The 12,673-nt window shown below is 43.9% G+C and overlaps 1 protein-coding gene across 18 annotated transcripts in view; it reads right to left on the bottom strand.

Moving 5' to 3' along the window:
• Itpr1 (inositol 1,4,5-trisphosphate receptor, type 1) overlaps positions 1–12,673 on the bottom strand; it is a 367,970-nt gene that overhangs the window by 247,353 nt on the left and 107,944 nt on the right. For all 18 annotated transcript variants that reach the window (XM_087656084.1, XM_087656085.1, XM_087656086.1 and 15 more), the window contains exon 5: positions 5,032–5,147. Coding sequence is in view for 4 of the 18 variants with exons in the window: in XM_087656087.1 (XP_087512213.1) it covers positions 5,032–5,147 (116 nt within the window). In the remaining 14 variants the exon portion in view is untranslated. The remainder of the gene's footprint in view (positions 1–5,031; positions 5,148–12,673) is intronic.

The raw sequence follows: 12,673 nt of genomic DNA, 5'->3' as shown, positions 1-12,673 counted from the left end.
AGGGCTATGCAAATTGCTTACCCCTGTCACAAGGACATTGAGTGGTCTAGACAACAAATTCCTTAAATGGCATTAATTAAAAATAACCTGACCTCTGACTCTCGGGTGCTGCCCGGTAATTGACCAAAATAAAAATGAAAACCCGCTAGAGACCAGCCACCCGCCCCCAAAGGCAAGGAAGGCACTGACCAAAATACCACATTTTAATGACCGCACCAAAAGGGGCAGAAGATTTTGGGACAAGGGGGAGAAACTCCAACTAAGCAAGAACGGATGAACCACACAAAGTCAAGGGCAGCCATCACTCAAGACAGCAAAGCCACACCAGTCATCTCAGATCAGGACAAGGAACTGGATTTCCTTATACTTAAAAAAAAAAACATAAATAGCATAAAGACATACTACATCTCCCACAGCTTTCTCTGTCTCTTGTCTCTTAGTCTCTGTGTCTTTCTCTCTCTCTCTCTCTCTCTCTCTCTCTCTCTCTCTCTCTCTCTCTCACACACACACACACACACACACACACACACACAGAGAGAAAGAGAGTTGAAAGTTCTTAATCACCTTTAAGAACAGATTTTTAAAAAACAAAAATGGTGTATTTTGTTCATCCAGTTGCAGGCTGGAGCATCAGAAGGAAGTGGTGATGGAAAAACGCATAGATCACAGGTTGCCAATGACACTAAACACTCACATCTGGCTTTAGCCCAGCCATTATTCGGAGTTGCTGTGGAGCATATGCTGTGAGCCTTAACTACATTAGCTGCTGGCGTAGTTTGAAAATCGAAACATTACACACGGAAGCATAGATTTCTATCTTCACTTGTCAAGGCAGCAGCCATGTGCAGCTCTCAATGCAGCTTCCCACACAGCACAGCAGGGAGGTGGTGCTGCTCCCCTCCAGACCTGCACATAAGGAACCCTAAGAGCAGCACTGTTCTCTAGGGCCCCTTTATTCTTGTAGGCTCCCCGTTGGTCAAGAGAACTAGGAATCTGAACCCCTGCAGTAAAAAGCACAGGAGAAGAAAGAGTTCAAGATGTACTGCTAAGATCTCATACCAGAGATGCGAAGCAAGACAACTAGAGACACCTCAGGCATCCACAAAGGTAATGCCCCAGGCATCTGCACTCTAGGAGGAAGGAGAATAGAAAGATCTTCCCACCCCTTCAACCAGAAGCCCATGTTCCCATCACAGGCTTGGGGGTGGGAGGTGCTTCTGATTGGCACAATGATTGGAGAAGGAGCTGAGTAAGTGACACTCAGTGGACTAGCCAGTCCCCATGAAATGCCTGGTTCCGTCCTGTGCAACAAGGGGTCATTTCGTCCCACACAGTCTCATGGCTCCCTGAACCTTCACGTGAATTAAAATGCACTGTAATTTCCAGAATCCAGGACCCTACTCCACTTTACACCTCAGGAAAAGGCATAATTCTGCAGGCCTCCTTAGTACTATCGCCAATATGCTTTTCCAAGTAGTGCAGGTCCTGTTGAATGAAGCCAAGTACACTGTATGTTCTTCATAACAGTACCAGGAGCTGCTGGCCATCATGAAAAGTTCCATAACAAACATCAGGCTTTTCCATACCACAAGTACTACCTACCTGTCAGTTAAATCCTGCAAGCCCTGATTCTCTTGTCTCCCAGAACAGACATCACTACACGTTAAGTTAACTGTGTGATCGTTTCCCTTTCTTTCTCCTTCATCATCTATTTAAAAACTGGTATCTAGGAACCCACTGCGCATCTGCAAAGCTGTACAGTATTTTCTATGAAGAGGGAGCAATGGGCCTGTGGAGACTAAACCCAATGTGAGGAGGTCTGTAAAGATGACATAATTCCTTCAGTCGTCGACACAATCTCTACCCCCTCCCCCGCCCAGGTCTTAGCTTTTTTTATTGGATATTTCATGTATTTACATTTTAAATGTTATCCCCTTTCCTCTTCCCCCATCTTCCCCCTCCCCTTCCCCCTGCTTCTATGAAGATGCACCCACTCCCACCCACCCAGTCTCACCTCAACGCCCTGGCATTCCCCTCCACTGGGCAAAAGCCTTCACAGGACCATGGGCTTCTCCTCCTATTGATGCCAGATAATGCCATCCTCTGCTACATATGGGGTCAGAACCATGGGTCCCTCCATAGGTCCTTCACTAATTGGTGGTTTAGTCCCTGAGAGCTTTGGGGGTTCTGGGCATATACCCAAAAGATGCTCTGACATATTAAAAGGACACATGTTCCACTACGTTCATAGCAGCCTTATTTATAATAGCCAGAAGCTGGAAAGAACCCAGATGTCCTTCAACAGAGGAATGAATATAGAGAATGTGGTACATTTACACAATGGAGTACTACTCAGCTATTAAAAACAATGACTATATGAAATTCATAGGCAAATGGATGGAACTAGAAAATATCATCCTGAGTGAGGTAACCGAATCACAAAAGAACACACATGGTATGCACTCACTGATAAGTGGATATTAGCCCAAAAGCACGGAATACCCAAGAAACAATTCACAGACTATATGAAACTCGTGAAGAGGAAAAACCAAAATGTAGATGTTTCAGTCCTTCTTAGAAGGGAGAAGAAAATACTCATGGGAGGAAAAACAGGAACAAAGAGTGGAACGGGGACTGAAGAAAAGGTCATCCAGAGACAGCCACATTTGGGGATCCTTCCTATATGCATCCACCAAACCCAATCACTATTGCTGATGCCAAGAAGTGCTTGCTGACAGGAGCCTGATATGGATGTCTCCTGAGAGGCTCTGCCAGAGCCTTACTGATACAGATAAGGATACTTGCAGCCAACCATGAGACTGAGCACGGGGACCCCAATGGAAGAGTTACAGAAAAGGACTGGAAGGAGCTGAAGGGGTCTGCAACCCCTTAGGAAGAACAACAATATCAAGCAACCAGGTCTTTGCTTCTATTCTTTCTTCTGTTCTATAATTCTGGGAGATGCCTCAGACTGAGGCTTATGTGTTACTTCCCTCTTCCTCCAGGAAGCTTTCCCCGATTACTGCCGTACACACTCTTACACAGTAAAGGGTAGGCTTCTCTGTGTTGCCTGTTTATTAACTGTAAGGCAGCATTACCTCTTTTTTTCTTTATTCTTAAGAAGCTAGGAAGCGTCTATAAGGTTAAGGCTCTGACACAATTCTGCCTCTGGTACTTAGTATAACACTCAGTCAGCTGGTGTTCCTCAAGAGCCTCCTCTAGTCCAGACACCATGAGAGAAGCTACTAACAAGCATGCACAAGAGAGCAGATGCCCCTGTCCTTGTACGGCTGCCATTTTAATGAATGACAAATAATTAAGGAACTTATTAAACATAATTGCAGACTATAATCAGCACTGAGAAGGACATAAACAGGAAGCTTAAGTGGAAAAAGCAGGCACTATCTGACGAGTGTGTAGAACACTCTGTTGAGAGGCCAGTGAAGCCGAGGAGTGGAATGCATGCCCTGGAGAAGGATGATCCAAAAAGGGTGATCTCTGAGTGTGAAGGTCATGTGTCTGGGATGAGTATGGGCTGCTCAATAAAATAAGGTGAATGAATCCTACTCTGATAAGAGGGCTGTACAGTAGTAGCTCAAGAGAGAAAAGTTCAGAGCCCAGGCACAGACAACCATACACATAAGACAAAGTCTGGAGCAGTGGGAGTGACTCTGTGTGTTTCACACTGGCCTCAGGATGAGCTGGTAGAAGTTAGGACTCTGAGCAGTAGATCGTGCCTGGACCAGAGAATCCTTATCATAGCATTATATGCTGAGGAAAGGAGGGCTGAGGAAAGGAGCCCTTCTCCTAACTTTCACCTCCTCAAATACAGATGGTTATGATATTGCCGTACCTAAGTCAAAACAGAGCAGGCTGAGCCTAGAGACTTTGTGAGCTTCCCCAGGGCCCAGGGACCATCTTCACATCATGACTAAGCTGCAAGAAACATCATGTTTATGCGTTTCTCCAGTCTACTTCCCAAATACCTAGGGTCTGTGAATCCTGGCTATAGACACGAGGGACTCAGCACAAACCCAAAGTGATATAACCCATGCTCTCATGCAATTTATAGTCTAAGAAGACACACACGTGACACAGAGAAAAATAAAACAGCATGAGGAATAGAGTATTCAGTAATTCAATAATGTTACATTGGATCTCCTCCTTCTATACCTCGAAGAAGTATAGAAGGTATAGGTACCTTCTATACCTACCTTCTTCTATATCTCGAAGAGCTTCTACACAGTTTAACCTCCAGGTGTTAGGTACCAGAAGAATTACTTTATAATTTTATAGGGTGATCATCACAGAGAGGCTTAGATACCTGCTGTGTTCACACAGTACATCAGCAGTGCAGAGAGCACTTCTCTTACACACAAATTAATAAGATAAATACAATAATAATGGTCAAAATTTATTAAGGAATGGGCAAAAGTTATTAACTACATGCCTGGTGGTGTTTATAAAACATCTATGTATCCTTTAGTATGATTCTGACAACTTCCTTTTAAGGTGGACATGACCACTGTTTTCAGTTTAGATGTTCATAAACAGAGCTGGAAAATTGTTGACCAAGCTCACAATGAGTGACAGAATCAAGATTCAATTCTAGCCACCATTTTGTCTCAAGCCAACCCTGAAAAGTCGGGAAGAAGGAAGAGTGCCACTTCCCTGCAAAATATCTCAAGATGGCTGCAGTTCATCTCTCCTTAGAAATTTTTAGGAAAGCCAGGAGACTGGAGAGATCACTCTGCAGTTAAGAGCAGTGGCTGAATTAGATTCCCAGCTCACAACCATCTGGCACTCCAGTTCTAAGGGATCCAAAGCCCTGTTCTGGGCACTGCACACACAAATGTATATATAGGCAAAACACTCATACAATATCAATGATGATGACGATGATGATAATTAATTTTAAAAGCCAGTAGATAGAGTCAGAGGCTGATATAACCAACCCTTTCCCACCCTCAGCCACCATTCAGGTGACCACTCAGGACACCCCCATCACCAATACGCCACCTCCATACATACATGCAATTTGTTGAGCAGCACCGCATCTGTTGTACTGTTGGCCCCGGGCTTAGCAGCTTTCCAGAACTGCTTCTGTGCAGAATATCGATTCATAGGACATAGCTTAAAGAGGCAGTCTAGAAGGGAAACAAAAGGCAGAAGCCATTACTGGGCAGGCATATACAGTCAGCCTATGGGGGGAAAAAAGACTTTCCAGTTTTACTAAGGTGTTACAATATGCCACACATTAGTGTTGGTACAAAGCCCTTTCACAAACTTGGGTCTTAAAATTTCATTATCACCACGTGAAGCTACAGATGAGGAAACTGAGGTTTACAGATTGGTAATCAATTGTCACCAAGGCAGTTAATGGCAGTCCTGGAACCACAGGTCAAAATCCAGTGCTATTAATCTTTCCCTGTAGTTATCACCATCCACTCACGGTAGATCGCTCTAGGGCCAAAGAGGCCCCACTATATACAACAACGCATTCACTGATCTTCAGTCTTACTGATATCTTAAAATATAAGCCATGTAGCACGTAGCTATGAACGATTTATAAACACCGAGACCTTCCTCTAATTCAGATGGCTCTTTCTTCTAGAGCAAAGGCCCAACTGGGAAACACCACACCCTTAAAGCACATCAGACTAGATAAGTCACTTACTTATTCTTATCTGTTCATTAAGACAGACTCTCTCAGACCTCCAATGAATCTTTGCTGAGAGTCAATGAGTTCTCTCTGCATACTATACTTGCACATACGCCAGACCATCAAGAAACAAATATGTTAATCCTAGAAGCAAAAGGAACCTTTTGCATTTGATAGTCTCAGTATTACCATCCCAGTCCCAGACAGTCACGAGGTAGACATGAGAATGTTGAGATTCGTCTTTACCAAAAATCTGACTGTCTGCCGGCTGAAAGTAATTTTCATTGCATGTGACAGCTATTTTTATTACATAGGAGAGGTCTTTCAAGAGCAAAAGACATGGCAAGAAACACATTAAAGATGTGGCTGCTGCTTTCTGTGCCAATTATGAAAAGGGTAAGTCACGGTCATTTACAGAATCAGTGGGAAGTGACGACATCACTTCGAGAGATGGCTTTCTTACCACCATGACGTGTGCAAACTCTGCACCCACCTCCTGAATGAGCACACTACTGGTCAGGATTAAATGCTCTATCTTCTTCACAGGATCCAGGTCACATCTAGGCGGAGCCAAGATGACTTCTTTAAATAAGCATCAGGTATCTCAGTCCCTTCCCTGGCACAGGTCTCAGAAGCATTCTACCATGGGATACAGCTACGTACTTGGTGATTCTCCTATCTCATAAATAAATGAGATTATATACCTTTCCCACCATGCCTAGCTAGCCTATCACTTAAATAAATTAATAAATATCAGAAACGTCACTGGCACTGGTTTTAATATGTTTACGTATTCGTTGACAATTCATACATGTACATAATAGAGTTGATCATATTCACCCATCCCCCAACTCCTCTCAGATCCTCAATAGCCACATCCCAGCTTCATGTCCTTTCTAAAAAAGATTTTACGTGTGTATGTATATTCATACAAGTGTATTTGTACATATGCAGGGGTGTCCAGAGAAGACAGAAGAGGGCCTCAGATCCTCGGTAGCTAAAGTTTACAGCCCAACATGATTGCTGGGAATCAGGAACCACACTCGGTACCCTGGAAAAGCAGCAAGTGCTGGGAACGTTTGAGCTACCTTTACAGCTGTGCCCATGGCTCCTACAGCCTCTGCTCTGCTTTGCTTGTGTTTGGTTGGTTTTTATGATCACGGAATCTGATTAGCAGCACTCATTTTTAACATATGACTTACTTTAAGGACCAATGTGACTAACATTTTCAAGTTCCATTAATACTAAGACATAGAAAATAAAACGGCCTAATTTCTTTAAACCTCTAATGTATTTAACAGGCTTGGCACAATACATTAGCAAAAACAAAGCAAAAACAACAAAAAACCTTGACTTAAGTTGATGTGAGGAGCAGGCTGAACTCATGGTGCTAAGGGATAGAAAGCAATGGGAGGTACCATCTTATATCATTTGTGCTGGGACCAAGGCACTTAGCAAACCAGCAGGCTCTACCACACAGGCCTGAAACTCAGGTAACTTCACCTAAGGGTGAGAGCAGGAACTTAAGCTCTGTGTGATGGAAGGCTTGCCTCACTTGGATGAAATGTAGCATTGCATTGGCTGAAGTGTATTTACAACCAACTGTCAATGTAAATATAAGAGATGCTAACACACTAGTAACAGAACCAAATTAGCCTTGCTGATTTTGCCCTGTCTTCCTAGTTGCCTAGCAACAGATCCAAAGTGAAAATTAAATTAAGCATTCAAATATAATGTTAAAGTACCCTTCTGGAATTTTGCAATTCCAAGGCTCCATGGTGCCCTTTGCTATTTGGATGGCACGGCAGAGTGAAATCAGAGTTCTGCTGGGTCCCAACACCATGCTAAGTATAGAACCACTCAGATACAGGACACTCAGCAGTAGAATACATACATATAATCTACAAGGAGGGGAGGTGAACTTGTTTGTATGCATGTATGTGTATATACAGATACACATACACCCACTCGCACTGCGGTTTGGCCTCACTCCAAAAATATGCCACAAAGAAAAAAAATTATATGATAGGTGTTATTTTAGGCTTTTGAGGAATAAACTAAATTAAGCTTTCAAAAGAAATTACTTAGGAATATTCTGAGGCTTTAGCATATGCCACAATGGGTTAGGAGAGAACTCAGCTGCACTGAGGAGTTGGTTAAAATGTTTTAGGACTGAATGAGCTAGGCGCCGGAGAGAAAAGGGTTCAGGAATCTTCCATGGCTTAAGCACACCGCGCTGGTGGCGGGGCAATGAACTGTGTAATGTGTTCACCATGCAACAAGGACTTGGGGGGCACACTTAAGAGAAAAATGAGAGTACAAGTAGTCACAGACTAAGTGGAATGAAATAGAAGGGAAGAAATTAGGGTAGACCTCAGAGACTACATCAACGAATAAAGGTGAGAGTCCTTAGTCTCTACAGCACCCACCCACCCCTATGGCTAGGTCCCTAAGGGTCAGGGGCTAGGGACAGAGCAGCTAGCTGTTCGACCAAAGTGACAGATTAGTAATCCCAATGTGCTATGATCCTGGGCTCTAGAAACAATGGCTGGAGGGTTGTCTGAAGGCATTTCAAGCTCTGAGCTTCTAGACATATATTGACAAAATTAATTACTGTTTCACGTACTGCTGTGTGCAGGTACTGGGTGTTGATAACAGAACTAGACACAGCAGCTTCTTAAAACACTATCGGTGACAGAGGCAAACTAGTCAAACAGACAAGTTGAATGAGAACAAGTTCACGGAGCTCCAAAACTAGATGAAGCAATTAACGTTTAGGAATTCGGTAGCTTTCCTGTTAGCCTTTGCTATGTGAACGGTACAGTGGGGGAGGAGAGAATTAGAGACCTGCCCTTGGACACAATCAGGAAGCATGAAGAAGCAGAGATTCCCAAAGGTTACCAGAAAAGTGTTTCCAGAACTCGGGCATCTAAAAGGTAGACCTGAAGGGCAGGAAGGAGATGTGACGGGCAGTCTCAAATGCTAACTTGATGGAATCACCTAGGAGACAAAGCCCTGGGTGTGTCTAGGAAGGAGTTTCTATGTACAGATCCTGGGGCTGAGTAAAACCGAGAAGGTCAATAGAATCCTCTTGCTGTTTCCTAGCTGCTGATGCAACAGTGATTATCCCTACACCTTCCTCACCATGACGGACTGTACCTCAAACATGAATCAACACACATCCTCCCTTTCCTAAATTGTTCCTCTTCGGTACTTTGTCACAACCGTGAGAAAAGTAATTAGGACAGGAGACAGTCTGGGGGGAAAAGCGTTCCAAGCAGAAGGCATAGAAAATACATAGGCCCTGGACTGGGAGGGAAATGATGTTTACAACATTAAAAGAACAGGAAAGAGGGTACCGGGGTGATGCCTCAGTGGGTAAGACAATTTGCTGTGCAGGAATGAAGGCCTGAGTTAGAATGTCCAGTTCTATATTTAAAGGCATTACAGCTAGGCATGCCAATAACCCCAGCTTAGAGCGGTGAAAAAGAGTGGATCTAGGAGCACCCACATAAGAGGCTGACATATGCGGGACGGCAATGAGTTATAGGATCTTTGGCTCTAGAAGCAAGCAGAAGCTACAGCTTGCAGGGTCTGGGGCATTTGAATCCTAGAAGAGCAGTAGGAAGCCACAGAAGGCCTTAAGCAAAGACAGAAGAGCTTGGTCTGCCTTATAGAATATAGGAGCTTTCTTTTTTTTTTTAAAGTTTATTTTTCGACTGCTAGTTTTCATTATGTGTACTTGTGTGTGCCTGTGTGTCGGTGTGCATGTGTATGCAAGTGCCTGAGATGTCCAGAAGAGAGCATCAGGTCTCCTGGAGTCATAGGCGGGTGTGAGCAGCCAGGTGTGGGACCAAACTTGGCTTCTCTGTAAGAGCAGTATGCACACTTAAGCACTGGGCACATCCCCAGCTCCTGCGGAAGAGTTCTTACCCAGCACGGAGCCTATCGAGAAAGCAGAAGCCAGGCAGGAGCAAGTACTGGGGAGAGGAGCAGAAACCAGGAGTTTTATTAGGACCATATCAAGACTGGGATGTTCATAAAATATCCAGGTAGAAGTGCTGAGTGATGAACAGGTCCCACAGCAATCTAAGGCTGTCAGCAGACCAAGGTACAGAGGAACGATGAAAAGAGGGGAAGGCAAGGAAGTCAGGATTCAAAACACATCACACGACACATCAGGAACCAGGGACATCACAGCCTCTCTACTGAAATCGAGAAAAAAATACTGACTTGAGATTTACAGAACCTTGACCTTGATTAACAATTTTCATATAGATAGAATAAAGCCCTTCACTTCTCACCTCCAGAAAAGAAAAATGAAGGAAAATTTAAATTCAATATCATCTTCTACGAAACTAAAATTTATCTTCCCAAATTACAATGGAGTGGGGAAGCTGACGGATGAAGTGAAATGAAGCCTGTGCTTCTGCAGAGGAAAACGAGAGGGAGCAGAGTGAGTTTGCAGAGCTCCAACAGGGGCTCCGGAGCTGGGGGCTGCAGACACGGAGCACGGTACAAGTTAGCTCTGAAAATGTACAGAAAAGGCCATTAGACCTTGCCATTAGACACTACCACCACTAAGCATCACATGCACTATGCACACGTACTAAGGACAACCTTGGCTTTCCTGAGGGGGCGTGTGTGTATGTATGAGGTGGGCTGGTGGGTAGGGGTGGCCACAGAAGCTCAGAAGCCCCGTACATCAACTATGGTGAAGGATTAAGAGATAGAACTAGAGATGAACTAGGCGGGTGGTGGGGTATACACAGGTGCTCATAGCCAGGGCCTTCTTCCCAGGTGGGAATCTAGAACAGGAAATGCCAATCACGGATTCCTGGGCCAACTGTGGTCTATTTCAGCCCACCTGTGTATGGCTCACAGGCTAAGAAGAGTTTTACTTTTTCACAAAATTGGAAACAAAACACATGGTAGTTTATAACATAAAATTATGTCAAATTCAAATTTCAATGTCCATAGAGAAGATGAATGACTCTCACCAATAAAAACATTTTAGAAACATTTGTTCTCTTGTTATATAATATCCTGAGTTCTGCCTATTGAACTGCAAAGCATTAAACATTTCCCATCTCAAGGTTGGCAAGAAGGCTAAGTGGGTAAAGGCATTTGCTACACAAGCCCAATGACCTGAGTCTAAAGCCTAGAACCCAGGTTAGGGTGGGAAGGAGAGACTCAACCCCTGGGCATTATTCTCTGACCTGCACACTCACAATAAATAAACGAAGTAGTGAAGTAGTAAAATATTGATTTATTACTTTAAAAAATATTTCCTGTCTCGTCCTTTACTAGAAATATATGCTGACCTTAGACTTGAGGCTCCTGAGAATATGGGGAAAGCTCTGGAGAGATGCCTTACTTTAGTCTCTCAAGAGAAAGGTGGCTTGCTATTTAGTAATATGTGAGTGTAAGTAACCACTCACACACCCTACCAATTCATGCGCTCGCTCCCCTATCTACAGGCTAATTAGCTCCCTCTGGCTCTTCCTATCTTATCCTCAGAGACAACCAAGATGGCAGATGTGGGATTACCTCCTGATGCTACACAGAGGTATTTGACAACTGAGGAAAGCAACTGAGAAAACAGAATACAGAGAATGGATGGAGAAAGCCACCACAGGACAGGAAAGACTGGAATCTACCATCCTAAACATGCATGAGGCCTTACCCCGGGACAAAGGAAAGGAATTTAAAGTGAGGAACTTGGCATAGAATGACAATGCAGTTTTTAAACACAGGAAGTTTTGGAAACTAGGTTAAGAGACTTTCTCCAAAAGTAAAAGCAGGGAGGAGAAAAGGAACTACAGAGAAAACCCACAGCTCTGACACCTGAGGATTTCAGAATGAGATGCTGGAAGTGCAGAAATTATCGGAGAAAACATCCTGAAACTGAAGAAGTCTTTCTAGGTTGGAAAAAAAAAAAAAAACCTCACCACACCCCTACATATGGTTAGAATTCAGAATTTTCACACACAGTGGAAATTTTTTAGACTGGTGGGAAAAAGGAGAAGATAGTTGAGTCTTTTAGTAGAAGTGGGAGGGCCATCATCAGCTCTAAAACAATAACATTACAAGTAATAATAATAGCATCAAACATTTCATATGAACTATCCTGGGACTCCATTCCAACACAATACTGGCTTCAAACCACTGACTTAGAATGATTCTCAACCCAGGATTCTGACTGTACAAAATAACCAAGAGGGCTTAGAGCCAAGTTTCCCACCAGTTAGGAAGGTGCTGAATATGCTCTACCCAAGGGTGGAGAAGACTTTTTCTGTCTGTCTCTCTGTGTGGAGGTATACACGCATGAGTGCAGGTATCCGAAGAGGCCAGGAGAGGGACTCCTGGGATTTCCCTTTCCCTGACAAGTGTCCGTGTAGGAGGAGATCTAGGGAGCAGCACACAGTACTCACACTGGCTCTCAGTGCTAGCTGGGAAGTAACCTAACGTTTGCACCCACCATCAGTGATCTCAGGGGACAAAGCAGCTAAAACAGTGCTGCTGTGCCTTGGAAGAAGCAGTGCCCTCTCCCTCAGTGCCTGCCTACAGTTTGTTACAAGGACCTGAGGTTGACTGAGTTTGATTCACTTCATGCCCCATCCACTGGTTGAGTTGATTTGACATAGAGTCTTCTAAAATTTGTAATCCTTAGAAACTAACTCATGTGACCAGTAAGATAAGTGTTTCGGTTTGCCTGGAGTTATCTGTATTTTGATGCTAATTCCACTGCCCCAGGGACTCTGGTGACTTTCACCAGAACCTCCTCTCCATTTAATTTGTAAAATACAGGTGAGCACCGATACAGGATAGAACGAGGCCTGTCATTGGATGAGAAGGAAGGATGGACGGGAGAAAAGTTTGAGGGAAGAGGAGGAGAGGAGAGAGTAGTCGCGGGACAACATGGCGGGTGACGTTAGGATTCCACGCTGTACCTTTACAGGTTGTTATGAGTGTTCTTACGGGATGGATGTGTATTGGGCTTTGTATGTT

This window comes from Rattus norvegicus, chromosome 4, assembly GCF_021556685.1.
Source record: "Rattus norvegicus strain SHRSP/BbbUtx chromosome 4, alternate assembly SHRSP_T2T, whole genome shotgun sequence".
In the NCBI taxonomy this organism is placed as follows: domain Eukaryota; kingdom Metazoa; phylum Chordata; class Mammalia; order Rodentia; family Muridae; genus Rattus; species Rattus norvegicus.
This window is presented reverse-complemented; position numbering and strand designations above follow the sequence as displayed.